At 38.4% G+C, this 21,199-nt stretch overlaps 3 protein-coding genes across 4 annotated transcripts; 1 reads left to right on the top strand and 2 right to left on the bottom strand.

Moving 5' to 3' along the window:
* The first annotated feature begins 615 nt into the window (after positions 1-615).
* Positions 616-3,907, top strand: LOC105950343 (uncharacterized). Of its 2 annotated transcripts, XM_088820893.1 has the most exons (3): positions 616-3,371; positions 3,453-3,566; positions 3,664-3,860. In XM_088820893.1, exons 1-3 carry the CDS (start codon positions 716-718, stop codon positions 3,693-3,695), a joined length of 2,802 nt encoding a protein of 933 aa, XP_088677019.1. In that variant the 5' UTR covers positions 616-715; the 3' UTR covers positions 3,696-3,860. The 2 variants fall into 2 exon arrangements, with proteins under 2 accessions (XP_088677019.1, XP_012829150.2); XM_012973696.2 differs by having other exon boundaries at positions 3,453-3,907.
* A 2,135-nt stretch (positions 3,908-6,042) lies between these two features.
* On the bottom strand, positions 6,043-8,305 carry LOC105950342 (putative LRR receptor-like serine/threonine-protein kinase At3g47570; the record flags this gene model as incomplete). The annotated part of the gene is given in 5 exon segments (XM_088820270.1): positions 6,043-6,428; positions 6,893-7,429; positions 7,432-7,722; positions 7,725-8,106; positions 8,108-8,305. Coding segments are annotated over 5 exon segments (1,749 nt in total), but the record flags the coding sequence as incomplete, so codon positions are not given.
* LOC148769161 (uncharacterized) lies at positions 8,298-9,728 on the bottom strand. Its single transcript, XM_088820271.1, has 2 exons — positions 9,709-9,728; positions 8,298-9,375 (listed from the first exon to the last, which is right to left on the bottom strand). Exons 1-2 carry the CDS (start codon positions 9,726-9,728, stop codon positions 8,334-8,336), a joined length of 1,062 nt encoding a protein of 353 aa, XP_088676397.1. The 3' UTR covers positions 8,298-8,333.
* Positions 9,729-21,199: the final 11,471 nt, after the last annotated feature.

Genomic DNA, 21,199 nt, shown 5'->3' on the forward strand with positions numbered 1-21,199 from the left:
CTGTGGTTGACAGTATTATTAATGATATTACTATCTAGCACAGTAATACACAACAAAATCACCATTGTACATAATAAATAGGGTTAATAGCATTTTACCACCTGTTTTTGCCTATTTTTGCGCTTTGCCCCAGTAACTAAATAAAGTTGCACGGGCAGACCCAAACCCGTTTTTTTGACGCACATAACGCACTCAAACTCGATATCACATCGTACAACTAATGTCAAGTACACATTTTGGGCATTATCTGAAGAAAGGTATCTGTCATGAAAAGAACATTTTTGGCAATTTCTAGGACCACCAGTAAGATAGATCAATTTGTTTATTCGTGGAACACTTGGTGACGAGCTACCTTAAATTCATTAATACTTATTATATGTTGTAAGTATTATTTAAATAAAATAACACAAAAAACGAGGCAAAAATAATAAAAAGAAAATTACTTTGAAAAGTTAACCGCACACGTGCATCGCACGTACACCTTTCTAGTAATATGAAAAGTGAGAAAGAAACTTTACTCTCTAAGTCAAGGTCTTCCTTGATTTAGATTTGTTCGACGATGAATCGAGCATTGAATTTTTTTTGGCAAACTTCCAAAACAGTAATATTAATGCGTAGACTTGGAATAATCATATACATTGTGCATACGATACTTTGAGCATTTATACACATAAGCAAAATCAAGAAACAACAAGCATTCACCATTCAAGAAACAATGGCAAAATCCATCATTATCTTTTCTTTCTTTATCTTCTATTCTCTTGCCTTATACAGTCCAGTAACATGCTTTATAAGTAACAAAACAGATTTATTTTCATTGCTGGCTTTGAAGGAAGCCATAAATGTCGATCCAAACGGAGCTTTAATCTCATGGAATCGAAATACAAACTTTTGCACGTGGAACGGAGTCACATGCGGTCGAAGGCACCCAAATAGAGTTATCGCCATAAAGCTGGATTCTCAAGGCTTGATTGGATCACTCTCACCTCACATAGGTAATCTCTCATTCCTTAGAGAAATCAATCTCCAAAACAATAGTTTCAACGGCCGAATTCCGCAGGAAATCGGCCTTTTAAGACGACTTAAGTTTATAGAATTTAGCAACAATTCTTTCACGGGAAGAATAATGCCCGAAAATATTACCCAATGGAGAAATCTGGTTTATCTTAACTTGATCGACAACAATCTCTCCGGGGCCATACCTTCGGAGCTCCATTTTTTGGAGAAACTAGAAGCTCTAGGCTTGGGTAAGAACAAAATTTCAGGAGATATCCCTCAATATATAGGAAACCTAACATCTATGATACAACTTTCTCTAAGGTCTTGCGACTTGAATGGAGAAATTCCCGAATCCTTGGCCCAACTTCAGAAACTAAGACGTCTTAATTTGGGTGAAAACAATCTCACAGGCGCCATTCCTCCAAGTGTCTTCAATATATCTACTATTAGGAGTTTTACAGTTGATTTTAATCTTCTTTATGGAATAATACCCTCTACTATAGGCCTCACTCTCCCTAACCTGAGGTTTCTGAGTTTGGGAAAAAATAAATTTAGTGGCAGTGTTCCGATTTCAATATCAAATGCTTCTTCACTTGAAACGATTGTGTTATCACTAAACGATTTTAGTGGGCCAATGCCAATGCTTGGAGGTCTTTCGCAACTTAAATCCTTATATGCCGCAAATATATTAATTGAAGATGATATTAGTTTCATTTCATCACTCACTAACTGCACTCAACTACGAGTTCTTGATCTATCCAGCCCATTTATTAGTGGTACAATTCCACAAAGAATCGCAAACTTCTCTGTTCACATTACTACTATAGGGATTTTTGGTACTCAAGTATGCGGAAAAATTCCATCAGGTATCGAAAACCTTGTCGGCCTCACTTTCTTGGGTCTTGCAAGAAATTCTCTCGAGGGTTCGATTCCTTCGGGCATTGGGAAACTTATTAATCTTAATATTCTCAGCTTGGAAGAAAATAGATTTACGGGGGAAATACCATCTATATTTGGAAACTTGAGCTTGTTGACTAATTTGTACATGCAAGGAAACAACTTTTCGGGGCCTATACCTCAGAGTATCGGTAACTGCTCTAAGTTGCTAGGATTATATTTTTCGCGTAATAGTCTTAGTGGCTTCATACCTCAAGAGCTTATGAATCTTTCCTCGATTTCTATTTCCTTGGACCTATCTTACAATGCATTAACGGGTTCGATTCTGGTTGAAGTTGGATCGTTGAGAAACCTAGCAAGCTTAGATTTCTCCAACAATAGATTGTCCGGACTTATTCCCAACTCAATAGGAAAGTGCGTTAGCTTGGAACAACTTCAGCTCGAGGGAAATTTATTGGAAGGACAAATACCTCGAGGACTAATTTCTTCAATGGGCTTAACAAATTTGGATCTTTCACGAAATAATTTATCCGGGACAATCCCAAGTTTTCTTGGCTTGCTACGACTCAAGCAATTGAATCTATCGTTCAATATGTTGCAAGGACGAGTGCCAACAACTGGAGTATTTGAAAATGAGACTGCAATTTCCTTACAAGGAAACAAACAACTATGTGGAGGAATTCTTCAGTTGGACCTTCCTCCTTGCACTTCATCGAAGAAGAAAAACTTGTCAACTCCACTCAAAATCACGATCCCATTAATAGCGGGAGTTGCGGCAATTCTATGCCTCGTCATTTTTCTTTACAAGAGGAGAACACCAAATAGAAATCCATCTTCTCAATCTCAACCATCATTCAATGGAATATCTTTCTTGAGGCTTTCATATTCCGATCTACTTAAAGCAACGGGTGGATTCGCTGAAACTAGCCTAGTAGGCATCGGAAGTTTTGGATCTGTTTACAAAGGTATTCTTGATGACGGGCTCACATTTTTAGCTGTGAAAGTGCTTAATCTTGTTGTGAAAGGAGCCTCTAAGAGCTTCATCGCGGAATGCAATGCACTTAGAGAGATAAGACAAAGAAATCTCGTGAAAATATGGAGTGTTTGTGAAAGCATAGACTTCCATGGAAACGAATTCAAAGCGATTGTCTACGAGTTCAAGGCTAACGGGAGTTTAGATAAATGGTTGTACTACAATTGCGAACAAGAACAAGAATCAAATCCACAACTTAGATATCTCGATTTGATTGAGAGGTTCAATATTGCCGTTGATATTGCTCAGGCACTCGAGTATCTCCATTGTGGTACCGATTTGGTAATTGTTCATGGGGATTTGAAGCCGAGTAACATTCTCTTGGAACAAGATATGACGGCTTGTGTCGGTGATTTCGGTCTATCGAAAATTATTTCAAGCCCACCGCACGAAAGCAGCAACACACTCGGGATCAAGGGTAGTTTCGGATACGTTCCACCAGGTACGACTTCATTAATTATCTTGGTTCTTCAATAAACTCTATTTTTACTCTTATCATTAAATAGCTCAAACCTACGTGTAGAATATGGCATGAGCAACTTGGTCTCGACCAAAGGGGATGTGTATAGCTACGGTATTCTTGTCTTGGAGATGTTCACGAATAAAAGACCAACTGATGATTCGTTTCAGGAACATGGTAATCTTCACAATTTCGTTAGCGCTGCTTTGCCTAATCGTGTAATGGAAATTGTGGATCCTCTCATTCTTATGGGCCCTCACATGATCGATAACAGTAAGCTCGATGATTGCGTGTCTTCTATTATGAGAATTGGAGTGACATGTTCGAAGGAATTGCCGAGAGAAAGGATGTTGATGTCTGATGTTGTTAGGGAATTGCATAAGATTCAAAAGGAATTGTCTAGCTGAAAACAAAGTTAGGAACTCTGTTTTTCTTGTGTTCGTTGTTAAATTTAAAGTTCAAATTGTACACAATTCAACCTTATTATGTTTGAAGTTCATAATTGTCTCGTTTCTGTACAGCAATATATGATTTTTTTTTTTAAGTAAATTCTAGTCCATTACACGAGGAAGTAGGAGAAGGGGGACTCAAACCCTAGACCTTTTACCCTACTGGTAAGGCTAGGTACCAACTCTCTTAATGAGGGTTGTGAAAATGCTTGATCACGATACTTAATAAATGTATTTATTAAATGAAATAAAAAAATAAAAATAATTAAATAAATAAATTACAATTATAACTATCAAATGAGCGGAAAACATTTCTTAGGTTTTTCTAGGAACAACCTTACTTTTATTAATAAGATTGGTCGAAATATCTCTAGTGTTGTAGGATTCCCATTATTAGCCTTAGATTCATAAATAATAATTTTACGAACCAAATCAATTTGCTGCAATTTACCACATTTGTTAGAATTTGACCAAAAAGTAAATTGATTTTAGTCCCTACATTATTTTTGTCACGGTTTTAGTCCTCATATAAGCCAATTTTTTTTTATAATTTTGGTCCCCGTTCGATACTGGTGTTAATGGTCTATGAGATGCTACACCTGGTGTAAAACACCAGGCAATTTTGAAACGTAGATCTATATAAATAACTACCCAATAAGCACACATACACATGAGTGTGTGTTGTTATTATTTATTGATCAATGGCTCAAGATGTATTTCACCAAGTACAGCATCTACAAAACCTGGTGTTAACTATGATGGAAAAAGGCACTCGTGGAGCATGCTGAAATAACCTCTTTAATCCCCATTTTACCTCTATTTTTTTTAAGCCACAATTTTAATTTGGGAAAAATACAGTTTTCATTCCTCAAGTTTGCTCCAATTTCACATTTGGTTCCCATGTTCACAAAAAGCACATTTGGTCCCTCATGTTTAAAAAATTCAACACTTTTTAGTCATTTCTGTCAATTTTCCGTTAAAAGTAACGGAATTGAACGTGTTCCTATCACTACCGTAACTGATGGATTAACAGCAAATTGATGAGAATGACCAAAAATGTCAAATTATTGAAGCATGAGGGACCAAATGTGTTTTTTGTGAACATGGGGACCAAATGTGAAATTGGAGCAAACTTGAGGGATGGAAACAGTAAATTTCCCATTTTAATATATTCCTACAATTTCATCCAAAACAGAACCCAATAAAATGAATATTTCTTTGAAGGTCCGGGCTTCTCCATGAGAATTTGGACTCGGGGCCAATTTGCAAATAAAAAAGGCTTGTTTGAGGACTAAAATCGTGGCAAAAATAATATAGTGGACTAAAATGAATTTCGATTCATAGTGTGAGGAACAAAATGTAATTATCCCTGATTGATCAAATGACTGGGGCAAATTGGGGCGTCAAGAACAAAAGTTGAAGAGTGTACATATCCGACCCGTCAAACTGGAAACCCGCTAATAATTTTCACAATAAATTACAAGAAACTAGTCGAAGAAACGATGATTTATGTTTTTCTATATATGAACGATAGCATGCTTACTTGAGCTTGAAAAGGAGCCCTGAAATTTCGATGGCCGGAGTCGAGATTTAAAGTTGAAGTAAATTTTTGATTGAGTTTAAATAAATAAAATAGAATTTTCTTTTTTTTCTTTTTTGATTTATTTTATATACATATATGTCATTTTGTTTGTTAAAATTCAAATATTATCCAAAAGGTATTTGTATTTTTTTTTCTTTGAGAGGAATGTATTTGTATTTAATATATTTCTTTTTGCATTTCATTTGTGAAAATTAAATGTTATTCGTTTTCTTTTTATTATATTAAATATAATTAATACTTTAAATTTTTTAATTGTTTTCCAACCCAAAACAATTTTAAATTTGAATGTTGGTCCCAAAATTGTGTTTTCCGGTTACTAGCACCAGGTTTGTGAACTTCTCGGGTTAACAATTGTGTAAAATGTTTTTCGCCCTTGTTTGCTCTTAGCGAAATAACCCCAGCCAACAGTTTCTAGTTCACGCTCGTCCCACATGGTGTGATTTAAGACTCTCGTGTAGTTTGCAAACTATTAAAACTTTCTTACTCCCTTTGATTTTCTCCTTTTTGTGAGGATCACACACGTAAAGATACTAAACATTTTATTTAGACAAGCTAACTCTTGCATGTTTTTAAACAAAAAATTACATGATATAGCAAAAAGAAAGAGAAGGGAACACAAGATCAATCAACAAATTTTGTTCTTCAACTAGCTTGATAATTCTTTTTGAATCTTACGCAATTCACTAACGACATCCGACATAGTAATCCTGTCTCTCGGCATTTCCTTTGAACACCATACTCCAATGTTGAGAATACAAGCCATGCAATCCTCAAACTTATTGTTATTCTGGCGAGGGCCTATTCGAACTAGGGGGTCCAATATTTCCATCACATGATCCGGCAACGCAGCATCAACAAAATTGTGAAGATTGACCTGATCCATGAACGAATCGTCTGTTGGTCTTTTATTTGTGAACATCTCCAATACGAGGATGCCGTAGCTATACACATCCCCCTCTGTTGAGATCGCGTTACTCGTCCCATACTCTGCACATACGTTTCGAGATATTAACGGCAAACGACACATAATTTGGTTAATATAAAAGGGCAAATTGCACATCACCTCTTGTAAATTTCTAATTTTCGGACTTTACCCCCTCAAAAATTTTAAACGTGAATGTCCCCCTTCAAAATGTTATTCTTGTTGCACATTGCCCTAATAGCAAAACTCCGATGGACTATTCATCGGAATTGAGTATTTTTGTTGCACGTTGCCTCTTTAAATGTTATTTTTGCTACACATTGCCCCTTTAAAATGTTATTTTTGTTGCACAATGCCCTACAAAATTGGCTTATAGGCAAAGTGCAACCAAAATAATATTTCGAGTCGGGAATATCCCCTTTTTGAATTTTTTAGGGGGGAAGTGCGAAAATCGAAAAGTTATAGGGGGTGAAGTGCATTTTGTCCTGATATAAAACTATGAAGATGAGATGATTAAAATCAAATATACCTGGAGGGACATAGCCGATTGTACCCTTGATCCCAGTTGTGCTGCTATTTTCACGCGGTGGAAGTACACTCGAAATAATCTTGGACAATCCGAAATCACCAACACAAGCATTCATATCTTCGTCTAAAATAATATTACTCGGCTTCAAATCTCCGTGAACAATTACCGAACCGATACCTGAATGGAGATACTCCAGTGCATGAGCAACATCGATGGTGATATCGAGCCTCTCGATCAAATCGAGATTTCTAAGTTGTGCATCGGATCCCTCTTCTTGTTCACTGTTGTAGTACAACCATTTATCCAAACTCCTGTTTGCCTTAAATTCATACACCAATGCTTTGAAATTGTTTCCTTGGAAGTCTATTCTCTCACACACACTCAATATTTTCACGAGATTCCTGTGTCGTATGCCTCTTAGAGAATTGCATTCCGCCAAGAAGCTCTTAGAGGCCCCTTTCACAACAAGATTAAGCACTTTCAGAGCTATAACCGTCACCCCATCGCCAAATACACCTTTGTAAACATATCCAAACTTCCAACACCTACTAGGCTAGTCTCGGCAAATCCGCCCGTCGCTTTAAGTAGATCGGAATAGGAAAGCCTCAAGAATTGCGTACCCATAAATGATGGTAGAGAAGACAAAACTTTTTCGTGTGTTCCTCTTTTGTATAGAAAAATGATGATGCATAACAATGCTGCAACTTCGACTATTGGGATCGCGATTTTGAGTCGGGTTGATAAGTTTTTCTTTGAGGAAGATGTAGTGCAAGGAGGAAGATCTAACTCGAGAATTCCTCCACATAATTCTTCGTTACCTTGTAGGGAAGTATGGTATTATTTCGTAACACTTCGGTTGTTGGCACTTGTCCTTGCAACATATTCAACGATAGATTCAATTGCTCGAGTCGTAGCAAGCCGATAAAACTTGGGATTGTGCCGGATAAATTATTTCGTGAAAGATCCAAATATCTTAAGCCCACGAGAGGACTTAGACCCTGCGGTATTTATCCTTCGAATAAATTACTCTCCAGGTAAAGTCGTTCCAAGCTAATGCACGTTCCTAAAGAGTTCGGAATAAGTCCAGACAATCTATTGTTGGAGAAATCTAACATAACTAGGCTCGACAAAGATCCGACTTGAGATGGAATCGAACCGGTCAATACATTGTGAGATAGATCCAATGAAATAGAAATGGTAGAAATAAGAATCTCTTTGAGGTATGGGGCCATTTAAATTGGTTCTCAAAAGATTTAACTCTAGCATGTTTGTGCATTTACCAAGGCTCTTAGGAATAGCTCCGGAAAAATTGTTTTCATACAAGTTTAATTTAATAATCGAACTCAAGTTTCCGAATAAAAACGGTATGTCACCTGTAAACCAATTTTGTGTCAAGTTGAGAATATTCACATTAAAAAGTTTATCTCAACATACAAGTAAGTTAGACCAACGAGGTTTCGATACCAGATGGAATTTTCCTTCGTAGTTGGGTATCACTAATCCTTATAGCGGCAAGGTTAACGGAAAGATTTCCGATGCTTTCTGGGATTTGACCACTAATGAATGGGCTGGAAAGATCAAAAGCACGTAGGTTTGTGCAATTCGTGAGGGATGAAACGAAACTAAAATCGTCTTGAACTAAGGTTTTTTCGGCGTATAAGGAACTAAACAGCAAAAGTCCTCCAAACATTAGCATTGGCCCAGTAAAATCGTTGAATGATAACACCAACGACTCAAGTGAAGAAGCGTTCGATATTGAAATCAGAACCCTTCCACTAAATCGATTCCTCCCCAAACTAAGAAAACTTAAATTAGGGAGAGTGAGGCCTATAGTAGAGGGTATCGGTCCATGAAGACCATTAAAATCAACTACGAATTGCTCAATAGTAGATATATTGAACAAACCTGAAGGAATGGAGCATGTGAGATTGTTGTCACCCAAATTAAGATTACTTAGCCTCGTAAGTTGGGAAATGGACTCCGGAATTTCTCCTTCCAAACCGCAAGACCTTAAATAAAGGGTTCTTAAAGATGTTACGTTTCCAATAAATCGAGGGATTACTCCTGAAATTTTGTTCTTAGCCAAGCCTAGATCTCTTAGTTTCTCCAAATACCGAATCTCCGAAGGTATGGGTCCGGAGAGGTTGTAGTCTATCAAAAATTCTATATACTCAAGTCTTCTTAAAAGGCCGATTTCTTGAGGAATTGGGCCACTGAAGCTATTGATTTGGAGATTGATTTCTCTAAGGAATGAAAGATTACATATATGAGGTGAGAGTGATCCCATCAAGCCTTGAGAGTCCGAGTTTATGCCAACAACTCTATTCGGTTGCCTGCGACCACATGTGACTATGTTCCACGTGCAAAAGTTTGTCGTTCGATTCCATGAATTAAGAGCTCCGTTTGGATCGACATCAACGGCTTCTTTCAAAGCCAACAATGAAAGTAAATGTGTTCGGTTACTTTTGAAACATGCTGCTGGACTGTATAGGGCAAGATAAAAGATGATCGAGAAGGAAAAAATATTGATGGATTTTGCAATTGTTCTTGGAATAATGATGCTTTTTCACTTAGTTTTTGTCATATATATATATATATATATATATATATATATATATATATATATATATATATATATATATATATATATATATATATATATATATTAATTGCAGGGAAAGATATAGTTTTTATCCCTCAAGTTTGCATCGATTTCACATTTGGTCCCTCATGTTCACACAAAACACATTCTGTCCCTCATGTTTCAAAAATGCAACGTTTTTAGTCATTTTCGTCAATTTTCCGTTAAAAGTAACATATTCAAACGTGTGCCCATCGTTGCCTTAACTGACGGACTAGCAGTAAATTGATAGAGAGGACCAAAACTGTTAGATTATTGAAACATTAGGGATCAAATGTGTTTTTTGTGAACATGGGGACCAAATATGAAATCACTGCAAACATGAGGGGTGAAAACTATAATTTTCCCATTAATTGCATAGTATGATAGTAGTGAATGGCATGCACAGTGTATATGAATTTCCATGTCAACGCATTAATAAGTGTTTTGATATTTCTCCCAAGTTTTCCAAGTCAGACGACACATCTTCAGGCCCGGTTCTGAGGGAAGACCAGAAAGGCGGTCGCCTCGGGCCCCCGATTTTTTATGAATTTTAGGGGCCCCCGATTTTAGAAAAATAGTCCTTATACATTAGTATTTATTGATATTATATATATATATATATATATATATATATATATATATATATATATATATATATATATAAAAGAGAAATAAAAGAAGAACTATAATGAAGGTTCGTCAAGTGTTTGTCTTCGATTCTCCGTTATCTCGTTCTTTCTTGTTCTGAGATGGCGTCTAGATTTTCGTAATTGAGGTTATCTTATATAGGTGTAATTAATAATTGGTTATATAGGAGCTTCCTTGTGCAATTAAAATTCCTATAATGCACAGTCGAAGAACTTCGGACAGTCGTTCGAAATTTAGTTCATTTTCTCAGACAGCCGTATCAACCTTCTATTAGATTTTTTTTCCTTTCGGGACGGCCGTCGGAGAATCAGCCGAAATCTCCAGATGACCGTCTCAGTTCTATTTTGGTATGTGGTTGGTTGTCGTCCCTTCTCGCCTGTTCTCTATCGTTCCATCATCTAGACTCTCAATTCTTCAATTTGTACCTAAAATACAATAACCAAGTCATTAAGCATTATTCAATCAATAAAATTCCATAAAAATCCTCATAAGAAAATATAAATTTAGTGTAAAACTTACATTCAACACCTCTAAAAAAAACGGCGATGCCCCCGTACCCCCAAAATTTTTAACCTAGTATGTTATATTACTTCGAGAAAAAAAAAAAAAGACAATGTTACCCTTGCTAGGGGGCCCCCGTTTCCAAGATCTACATAGCTCGCCTTGGGCCCTCGAATTCCTAGGAACGGGCCTGCACATCTTAATCAAGAAATTGGACCTTCGCATAAATTATTAGAGAGCTAAAAAATAATTCATCAATAATAAGCAAAGAAAGTGGAATCAATAATTTAACAATTAAAAAAAAAACATAAAACTACAAATATTATTTTTAAACAAAATAAACTATGTATATCTCACGGCAAAACGCACTCTATACCTCTCTCTTGTGATATTTTAACAAAAGGGTCAATATATCGCGATATTTTATCATTTAAAAATATTCTTTCTTGGTTATGTTTTTTTACTTTATATTTTTAAATTATCATTTCATTATATCACTTGGTTTTTCGTGTCAAAATCGAATTGATATATGAAATTAATATTTTTTTTAGGGGCTTCAAGATATAGGTCCCTGTTGAGAAAATATATTAGAACTAAATGACAAGTCTAACTAAACATTAGCTTCACATCCTTCATAAATTTTATTCCAATAATGCCCCCACATACCAAAAATGAAATATGCACCAAGTAATATTTAAACTGTATTTATCATTTTTTTCATTATGCATTTAACATTTTTATTTTCGCATCTAACATTTTTTTTTATTATTTTTTTTCTCGAAGAATTTTTTTTTTTTTTGCATTTTCGTATTTTTTCCTTTTTTTCTACATAATATTGAAAATTATGATTTTTTAATTTTTTTGGTCATAGTCTTCTATAGAAACCCGTAGGAAACCGTAGTAGTCTGTAGTCATGTATAGACACTCGTAGGAAACTGTAGTAATCTGTAGTGACATATTCTTAAAACCCTAATTCCTCTTTGAACCCTAGCCGCCAGATACCATAGACACCCATAGATACTCATAGAAATCTATGTTGTTCCCGATACATAAAACGGGTAGTGAATTTAGTAAATTGGTTGAACAAATTAATTAGTGAAAATACAAAAAGATTATCTGCAATGAACGTAAATTTGCCGAGGCGAGTTGACTCTGTCCTTAAGACGAAATTTCCCCGCAACGGTGCTAACGGATTAAATGGAAATCGTCTCCCAAGATACAACGGCAAGGCTTGGAATAGGAGCACTCCAAATCCCAAGTACGACGAACTGTACTTTGTGTAGAAATTTTCGAGAGAATCTGTGAAGGGTAGGCTTAATATGCAGTAGGCTTATTTTTTGGATTGAAGTGAGGAATTGTGGGAAAGTTAGGGTCTATTTATAAGGTTCGAAAAGTAGTGTCCTTTGGAGCAAAAAGGTACATTTGTTTGAATGGTTGCACCATTTCAAAGGTACCCTTTGTTTGAATGGTTGCACCATTTCAAGTTGAGCCAATTGGGAGTGGTTGCACCATTTCGAGTTGAGCCGAATGGTTTGCATTGGTTCGGCCGCACCAATTCAGACCAGTCAGATCAATCGAGATGGGCTTCGAGTAATAAGGTCCCAATGGGTTAAAAGCCCATGACCTAATGTTTTTGATGTTGGGGATCGTGCATGTATACGCAGCGGAATTTAAAAATTTTATATCGAACTAGTTTCGATTACATGCATAAACTAATCACATAGTCAACGTACCTTAACGCTTCCGCCATACATATGGTAATTATCGATTTAATTGAAAAATACATAAAACCGAAAATCACGAAACATGCTTATACTTCATTTCACAAAATCGAAACATGTAATCACGTATTACTCATGCTCGCAAATTAATAATCATACAAACATGTTTGAATTAATTTACGAAAGTTTCGATTCATTTACCTCTTGTAGCGTGCGATTTCGACGAATCGAAATCCTAGAACGAGTCACGTACAAGCTGCTATATACCACTCCTAGGGGCTGCAGGAACACCACCAAACGGCAGCTGGACCGAAGGTGTGGCGACGGCGGCGCGTGCGTGACGACGGCGGCGGCGCGTGGGCGATGCAGCGGCGCGTGCGGCGGTGCAGCGGCGGTGCGGCGATTCCGTCGGGGCAGCAGCTCCTCTCCAATTAGGTTTCACCTCGAATAAATGGATCTCCCCCTACTGTAGCACTAGATACAAAGGGGTTAGATAACAAAGGGAATACGATATAGAGAAAGGAGAGGAAAAACCGGCGGATTCCGGCGGTGGCGCGGCGGAGATGCAGCGGCCGAGAGGGGGGGGGGGCTGAGCGGCTAGGGTTTTGGTGCTGAAAAATCTCATCTCAAAACTCCTTTTGAGGTCTATTTATACTTAGGGTTTTAAACCCTAGTGGGCTTAAGTCATTGGGCTTGACCCACTGATGCATTAAGCCTATTCCCTCGTCGGCCTCGTTTCTAATAAACGATCGTCCACAAAATTATAACAAAATTATATTTGTGACGAGCTCAAAGTCCTCGTCGATACGAGTGCCTCTTCGAAATTTCCAATTTCCAAAATTGGAAACTTCCACTTCAGTGGACCTGCTAAATTGGGAAACTTCTCAATTTAGAAAGTTCACTAATTTCCGCATGTCTCTCTTTCTCTACGTTTATTCCGATTCGCAATCCACAATTACGAATCTTGGATTCAATCATATTGAGATCCAATCGTTCAATGATTAACACATTAATCTATGCTTGTTGTTATCAAGGATCTATATTACACGAGAAGTGTGACCCTCAATGGTTCAGGTGTATGCTAGCCGTGGGCTCACAACTCTTTGTGATTCGAACAACACATTGTTCTTATACGAACTCCTCCCAAGAGTCCCGATTAGAGTAAAACTCATTTTACCTAATCCCCGATCAAATCGGTGCCCAACGAATCAAGATTGGCGTCTAGCAACTACGCATCATGATTCCCTAGATACAAATGAAGTGCCTGCAAGAACCTTATGATATAGTTAGCGTACAGTACGATCCTTTCGTAGCACATGTCCCGATTGAACTAGAGGCATTGGTTCACCGAGACCTCTTATAAAGTTCAATAACCGTGCGAACGTTCTAGGTATTATAAATCCGTTCGTGTGCGACTTAGGGAAACACATTTCCCTAATCACCCCACTATCAACACTGGCCAGAGATTCCATGGATTATAAACCGTCAGAACACACAGGACATCCATGACTACTCAAGCGCTCGAATCCCCTACTACAATGCACAGACTTCACACTAGATTTCGGATTGCACGAACGTTGGCCCTTGGAGCGGTCCGCGGTGGGACTCAGGGACAGGTCACGATACAATCGGTCCTCTAGTGAAGTCACGGTGATGTCTGGGTCTTAAGGACTAATGGTGTACAACTATATCTTAGAAACCTATTACTCGATGAATGAGAACCACTTATAGATTTCTAGGGCGAGGGAGTTCAGTGAACTCATCCAGTATGAGCACCCACTCAAGTATGCCGATGTCACAACACCGAGGACTGATGAGACGCAGTACACATACACTAAGTGCTAGTCTCAAAAGGGAAAGGCCGGTATCCTCATTATTGGCGTAACCCATCGACTAGGAACAAGGTTTAACAGTTACATTACATTGCTGAGTTATCTCACGATTCTACTAGATCAACTCACAGTAATAGAGTAACTCGTTAGGACTATATCTATGCTGCTTGCATGGGATAACAGATATAGAATGCCAAATAAGATATTTTATTATTACGAACGAAAAACGATTGTTTTATTACAAAGAAAAGAGAAAAACCACAGCCACAAGTTGGCTTGCCGGTCACCTACTCTAACAATCTCCCACTTGACCTAAAGCCAACTACTCATAAATCTAAGTCCCATCGACTCTCGATGTTTCTCGTGGACTGATCCTGACAATGGCTTGGTGAAGGGATCTGCAATATTGTCTTCCGAGGTGACTCTGTCTAGCTTGACTTCACCTCTCTCTATGATCTCTCGGATCACATGGTATTTTCTCAACACGTGCTTCGACTTCTGATGAGCTCTTGGTTCCTTAGCTTGCGCTACGGCTCCGTTGTTATCGCAGTACAGCCGTACTGGATCGCTAGCGTTCGGAAATACACCCAACTCTTGGATGAATTTCCTAATCCATGACCCTTCCTTTGAAGCATCTGATGCTGCAATATATTCAGCCTCGGTGGTGGAATCAGCCGTCGTGCCTTGTTTGGAACTCTTCCAACACACGGCACCTCCGTTGACTTTGAATATATACCCCGAGTTTGACTTTGAGTCATCCACGTCCGATTGAAAACTAGAATCCGTGAAGCCTTCTAATTTCAACTCGGTGTCCCCATAGACCAAAAACAAATCTCGAGTTCTTCGCAAGTACTTGAGAAAGTCCTTCACAGCCTTCCAATGGGCTGGGCCGGGGTCGGACTGATATCTGCTTGTGACGCTCACAGCATACGCAATATCAGGTCGTGTACATAGCATGCCATACATTATGCTTCCTATAGCGGATGCATAAGGTGTCCTTTTCATCTCCTCGATTTCCATTTGCGTTTGAGGACGCATGGATTTCGAGAGACGAACCCCATGGGACATTGGCAAGAATCCCTTCTTGGATTCTTCCATGCTAAACCGTTTGAGAACGGTGTCTATGTACATGGATTGGGACAAGCCAAGCAATCTCCTCGATCTATCTCTATAGATCCGTATTCCCAATACGTAGGATGCTTCTCCCAAATCCTTCATCGAGAAACGTGTGGATAACCATACTTTAGTTGACTGCAACATCCCTTCATCATTCCCAATGAGTAGTATGTCATCAACATAAAGTACAAGGAAAGTCACTGCACTCCCACTAACCTTCTTGTAGACACAAGGTTCCTCCGGGTTCTTCACAAATTCAAACTCTTTGATAGTTGTGTCGAACCTTTTGTTCCAACTACGGGATGCTTGTTTCAATCCATAAATGGATCGCTGGAGTTTGCAAACCTTTTGCTCATCTCCAGAAGATATGAAGCCTTCCGGCTGCGCCATGTAAATTTCTTCCTCAATGTCCCCATTAAGGAAAGCGGTCTTCACATCCATTTGCCATATCTCGTAGTCATACCACGCAGAGATGGCCAGCAAAATCCTAATGGACTTAAGCATAGCAACTGGAGAGAAGGTTTCCTCATAGTCAACTCCTTGCTTTTGAGTATAACCCTTCGCTACCAATCTAGCCTTGTAGGTCGATACCTTTCCATCTACTCCAATTTTCTTCTTATAGATCCACTTGCAGCCTATGGGAACAATTCCCTCGGGTGGATCTACCAAGGTCCATACCTTGTTGGAGTACATAGAGTCCATTTCGGATTTCATGGCATTAAGCCAATGTCCCTTGTCTGTATCCGATACAGCTTCGTTGAAAGTTCTAGGATCACATCCTTGGTCAACTTCATCAACGAGGAATAACCTATCGGGCGCTCTCCGAACTCTTTCGGATCTACGCAGCGACGGTTCAGGAGGTATATTAGTGGTTTGTTGAATTGGTTCATTATCTGATTGTTGTGCTTGAACTTCAGATTGTGGTTCTCGAACTTCTTCGAGATCAACTACACTGCCCTTTCTATCCGATAGAAATTCCTTCTCAAGGAACACGGCATTTCTCGAGACGAACACCTTAGCCTCGGAAACATAGTAGAATTCGTATCCCATGGAATCCTCGGGATACCCCACAAAATAGCATAGGTCGGATTTCCATCCAACTTATCTCCCACTAGCCGCTTCACGTAAGCGGGACAACCCCATATCCTAATATGTTTAAACGTGGGTTTCTTGGAGTGCCAAAGTTCATAAGGTGTGGAGTTAACTGCTTTGGTATTAACCCTATTCAGCAAATACACGGCAGTTAGGAGTGCATGACCCCACAGGTATGCCGGTAGCGCGGTGAACCCCATCATAGATCGAACCATGTCTAACAGTGTTCGATTCCGACGTTCGGAAACTCCATTAAGTTGAGGAGTTCCAGGAGGAGTCCATTGAGACAGAATCCCATTCTCTTTAAGATAGTCTATAAACTCAGTACTTAAGTATTCGCCACCACGATCGGATCGTAGTTTCTTAATACGTCTACCGAGTTGGTTTTCTACTTGGTGTCTAAAATCTTTGAACCTTTCAAAAGTTTCAGACTTATACTTCATTAAGTACACGAAACCATACCTAGAATAATCATCGGTAAAAGTAACGAAGTAGTTAAAACCACCCCTAGCACTAACGCTTAGTGGACCACACACGTCTGAATGGATCAAATCCAAAAGACCCTCGGCCCGTTCCATCTTCCCTTTGAAGGGAGTCTTGGTCATTTTTCCTTTAAGGCAGGATACACAAGTTTGAAGTGATTTAACGTCCTCCAAGGAGAACATTCCTTCACTAACAAACTTGTTCATCCTTCTCAAGGAAATGTGACCCAGTCGAGCGTGCCAAAGTTGTGTGGGGTTAAGACTCATATCTTTTCGTTTTGCTGATATAACGTTAATAGGTATTTCACTTGGATTCAGTTCATACAAGTTGTTTATAAGTTGTCCCTTACAAATCATATTTTGTTCCTTTTGTATAATGCAAATCGAATTTCCAAAAACAAAAGTAAAACCTTCATTATCCAAAACAGGAATAGAAATAAGGTTTCGAATAAGTGACGGAACAAATAAACAATTGTTCAAAACAATGGAAAAACTAGAATCCAAAACAGAAAGATAAATTGTCCCAATGGCTTCAGCAGCAACCCTTGCTCCGTTGCCCATTCTTAGGTAGGTCTCACCCACATTAAGCTTCCTACTTCTTGTCATGAGCTGCAAATCATTACAAAGATGTGAGCCACAACCAGTATCCAATACCCAAGCAGAAGATTTAACGGACAAGTTAACTTCAACTAAATACGTACCCTTTTCAGAACGTTTCTGATCGAGGTAAGCCTTGCAGTTGCGTCTCCTCTACTAGGAGCACAAGTTTCAGAATGCGAAACCAATCCAAATAGTTTGGACCGGTGAGTTTGTTTTGGTCGAGGATTGAGGAAAAGGGGATGTTTGGACATTGTTGCTGAGAAAATTTTAAGAAGACAATAATTAGAGTTTAGTTCGTAATAATTGTTACAATTAAAATTTTGGACTTTTATGTTTTAATTGTTCTCCCACTAATTTTATCGAATTCCACCACCCTCTAGCAGACAATCGAGAAAACTTATTTTTCTTTAATGGGCTTTAGGTCCAATAGCGCTAATGTAACCCGTAGTTAATCTATCCCGATTACATAAGCCTAAAGGTAGAGTACTATCAATCACATCACTATGTGACCCTAAAGATTGATTTACCTCACACTTGATAATGACCTAAGTTAATCTAGCGAATATCAAAATCTTCGTGTGTCAAGTCTAGCCTACCAATATGAGATGTCATAGAGCCAACTATATCAAACTAATGCAATCCCTAGTTAATCTAGCCGACCACATTAATCCAACATAATTTTATCTATGACCGTATCTCCATCTAATGTCAATTAAATTACAGCTTATCCCACAATAGCACTCCCCGCTAACACGGCTTACTGCACTACTATGAGAGGCTACACATAATTTAATTGTTGGTAGAAGGAAAGAAAAATTCAACAATTTGGTTTTTCTTTATAGCTTGATAATTATTCTTGATTAAGAATGAGGGATTTTATTTATTAAATCTTATTAGCTCATCGGAAGTTTTAGGTTATGATCGTTTGTGATTCCTACAACTATGTTCTCTAGGTATGTGGAAACGCATATTGATCCTAAGAGAGACATACGATCATCATCGTACTTAATCACAATTATTCATCTCATGAATTAATTAATTAATACGATTAATTGCAAATATAATTAACGGACCTCCTTCATTCATAAATCATTCAAATAAGAATGAAGCCCATTAATTATTTGCCATCTAATTTGTGTTCCATTAATTAAACAAATTTAACGATTAAATTAAATAATTAATCCAACACCATTCTTTGAATTCAAATTAAATTAATGGATCAATTATCTAATTTGGGTTTAATTGATAAATAATTTCAAAAATTAAAAATCAATTAACTTTTAATACTAATTTCAGAAAATCAAATAATTTTTTTTTTTTTTTTTTTTTTTTTTTTGTGCTGACCGGACTGGTTCGGTCAGCTGAAAAACAGCAGCAAAAACGAATTTTTTCAAAATTAAAATTTTTAATATTTTCTGAAATATTCAAAATATTTAATTAATATTAAAACACCCAATTAGATAACACCAATAATTCAACAATTCAACAAATCGAAGCATGCTTTCGAAAACGATAAACACGTTGACAAATAAACGATTAACCTGTGGCTTTGATACCACTGTTGGGGATCGTGCATGTATACGCAGCGGAATTTAAAAATTTTATATCGAACTAGTTTCGATTACATGCATAAACTAATCACATAGTCAACGTACCTTAACGCTTCCGCCATACATATGGTAATTATCGATTTAATTGAAAAATACATAAAACCGAAAATCACGAAACATGCTTATACTTCATTTCACAAAATCGAAACATGTAATCACGTATTACTCATGCTCGCAAATTAATAATCATACAAATATGTTTGAATTAATTTACGAAAGTTTCGATTCATTTACCTCTTGTAGCGTGCGATTTCGACGAATCGAAATCCTAGAACGAGTCACGTACAAGCTGCTATATACCACTCCTAGGGGCTGCAGGAACACCACCAAACGGCAGCTGGACCGAAGGTGTGGCGACGGCGGCGCGTGCGTGACGACGGCGGCGGCGCGTGGGCGATGCAGCGGCGCGTGCGGCGGTGCGGCGATTCCGTCGGGGCAGCAGCTCCTCTCCAATTAGGTTTCACCTCGAATAAATGGATCTCCCCCTACTGGAGCACTAGATACAAAGGGGTTAGATAACAAAGGGAATACGATATAGAGAAAGGAGAGGAAAAACCGGCGGATTCCGGCGGTGATCGGCGGTGGCGCGGCGGAGATGCAGCGGCCGAGAGGGGGGGGGGCTGAGCGGCTAGGGTTTTGGTGCTGAAAAATCTCATCTCAAAACTCCTTTTGAGGTCTATTTATACTTAGGGTTTTAAACCCTAGTGGGCTTAAGTCATTGGGCTTGACCCACTGATGCATTAAGCCTATTCCCTCGTCGGCCTCGTTTCTAATAAACGATCGTCCACAAAATTATAACAAAATTATATTTGTGACGAGCTCAAAGTCCTCGTCGATACGAGTGCCTCTTCGAAATTTCCAATTTCCAAAATTGGAAACTTCCACTTCAGTGGACCTGCTAAATTGGGAAACTTCTCAATTTAGAAAGTTCACTAATTTCCGCATGTCTCTCTTTCTCTACGTTTATTCCGATTCGCAATCCACAATTACGAATCTTGGATTCAATCATATTGACATCCAATCGTTCAATGATTAACACATTAATCTATGCTTGTTGTTATCAAGGATCTATATTACACGAGAAGTGTGACCCTCAATGGTTCAGGTGTATGCTAGCCGTGGGCTCACAACTCTTTGTGATTCGAACAACACATTGTTCTTATACGAACTCCTCCCAAGAGTCCCGATTAGAGTAAAACTCATTTTACCTAATCCCCGATCAAATCGGTGCCCAACGAATCAAGATTGGCGTCTAGCAACTACGCATCATGATTCCCTAGATACAAATGAAGTGCCTGCAAGAACCTTATGATATAGTTAGCGTACAGTACGATCCTTTCGTAGCACATGTCCCGATTGAACTAGAGGCATTGGTTCACCGAGACCTCTTATAAAGTTCAATAACCGTGCGAACGTTCTAGGTATTATAAATCCGTTCGTGTGCGACTTAGGGAAACACATTTCCCTAATCACCCCACTATCAACACTGGCCAGAGATTCCATGGATTATAAACCGTCAGAACACACAGGACATCCATGACTACTCAAGCGCTCGAATCCCCTACTACAATGCACAGACTTCACACTAGATTTCGGATTGCACGAACGTTGGCCCTTGGAGCGGTCCGCGGTGGGACTCAGGGACAGGTCACGATACAATCGGTCCTCTAGTGAAGTCACGGTGATGTCTGGGTCTTAAGGACTAATGGTGTACAACTATATCTTAGAAACCTATTACTCGATGAATGAGAACCACTTATAGATTTCTAGGGCGAGGGAGTTCAGTGAACTCATCCAGTATGAGCACCCACTCAAGTATGCCGATGTCACAACACCGAGGACTGATGAGACGCAGTACACATACACTAAGTGCTAGTCTCAAAAGGGAAAGGCCGGTATCCTCATTATTGGCGTAACCCATCGACTAGGAACAAGGTTTAACAGTTACATTACATTGCTGAGTTATCTCACGATTCTACTAGATCAACTCACAGTAATAGAGTAACTCGTTAGGACTATATCTATGCTGCTTGCATGGGATAACAGATATAGAATGCCAAATAAGATATTTTATTATTACGA

Source organism: Erythranthe guttata, chromosome 7 (genome assembly GCF_056151865.1).
Source record: "Erythranthe guttata isolate IM_541 chromosome 7, IM_541, whole genome shotgun sequence".
Taxonomy (NCBI): Eukaryota; Viridiplantae; Streptophyta; class Magnoliopsida; order Lamiales; family Phrymaceae; genus Erythranthe; species Erythranthe guttata.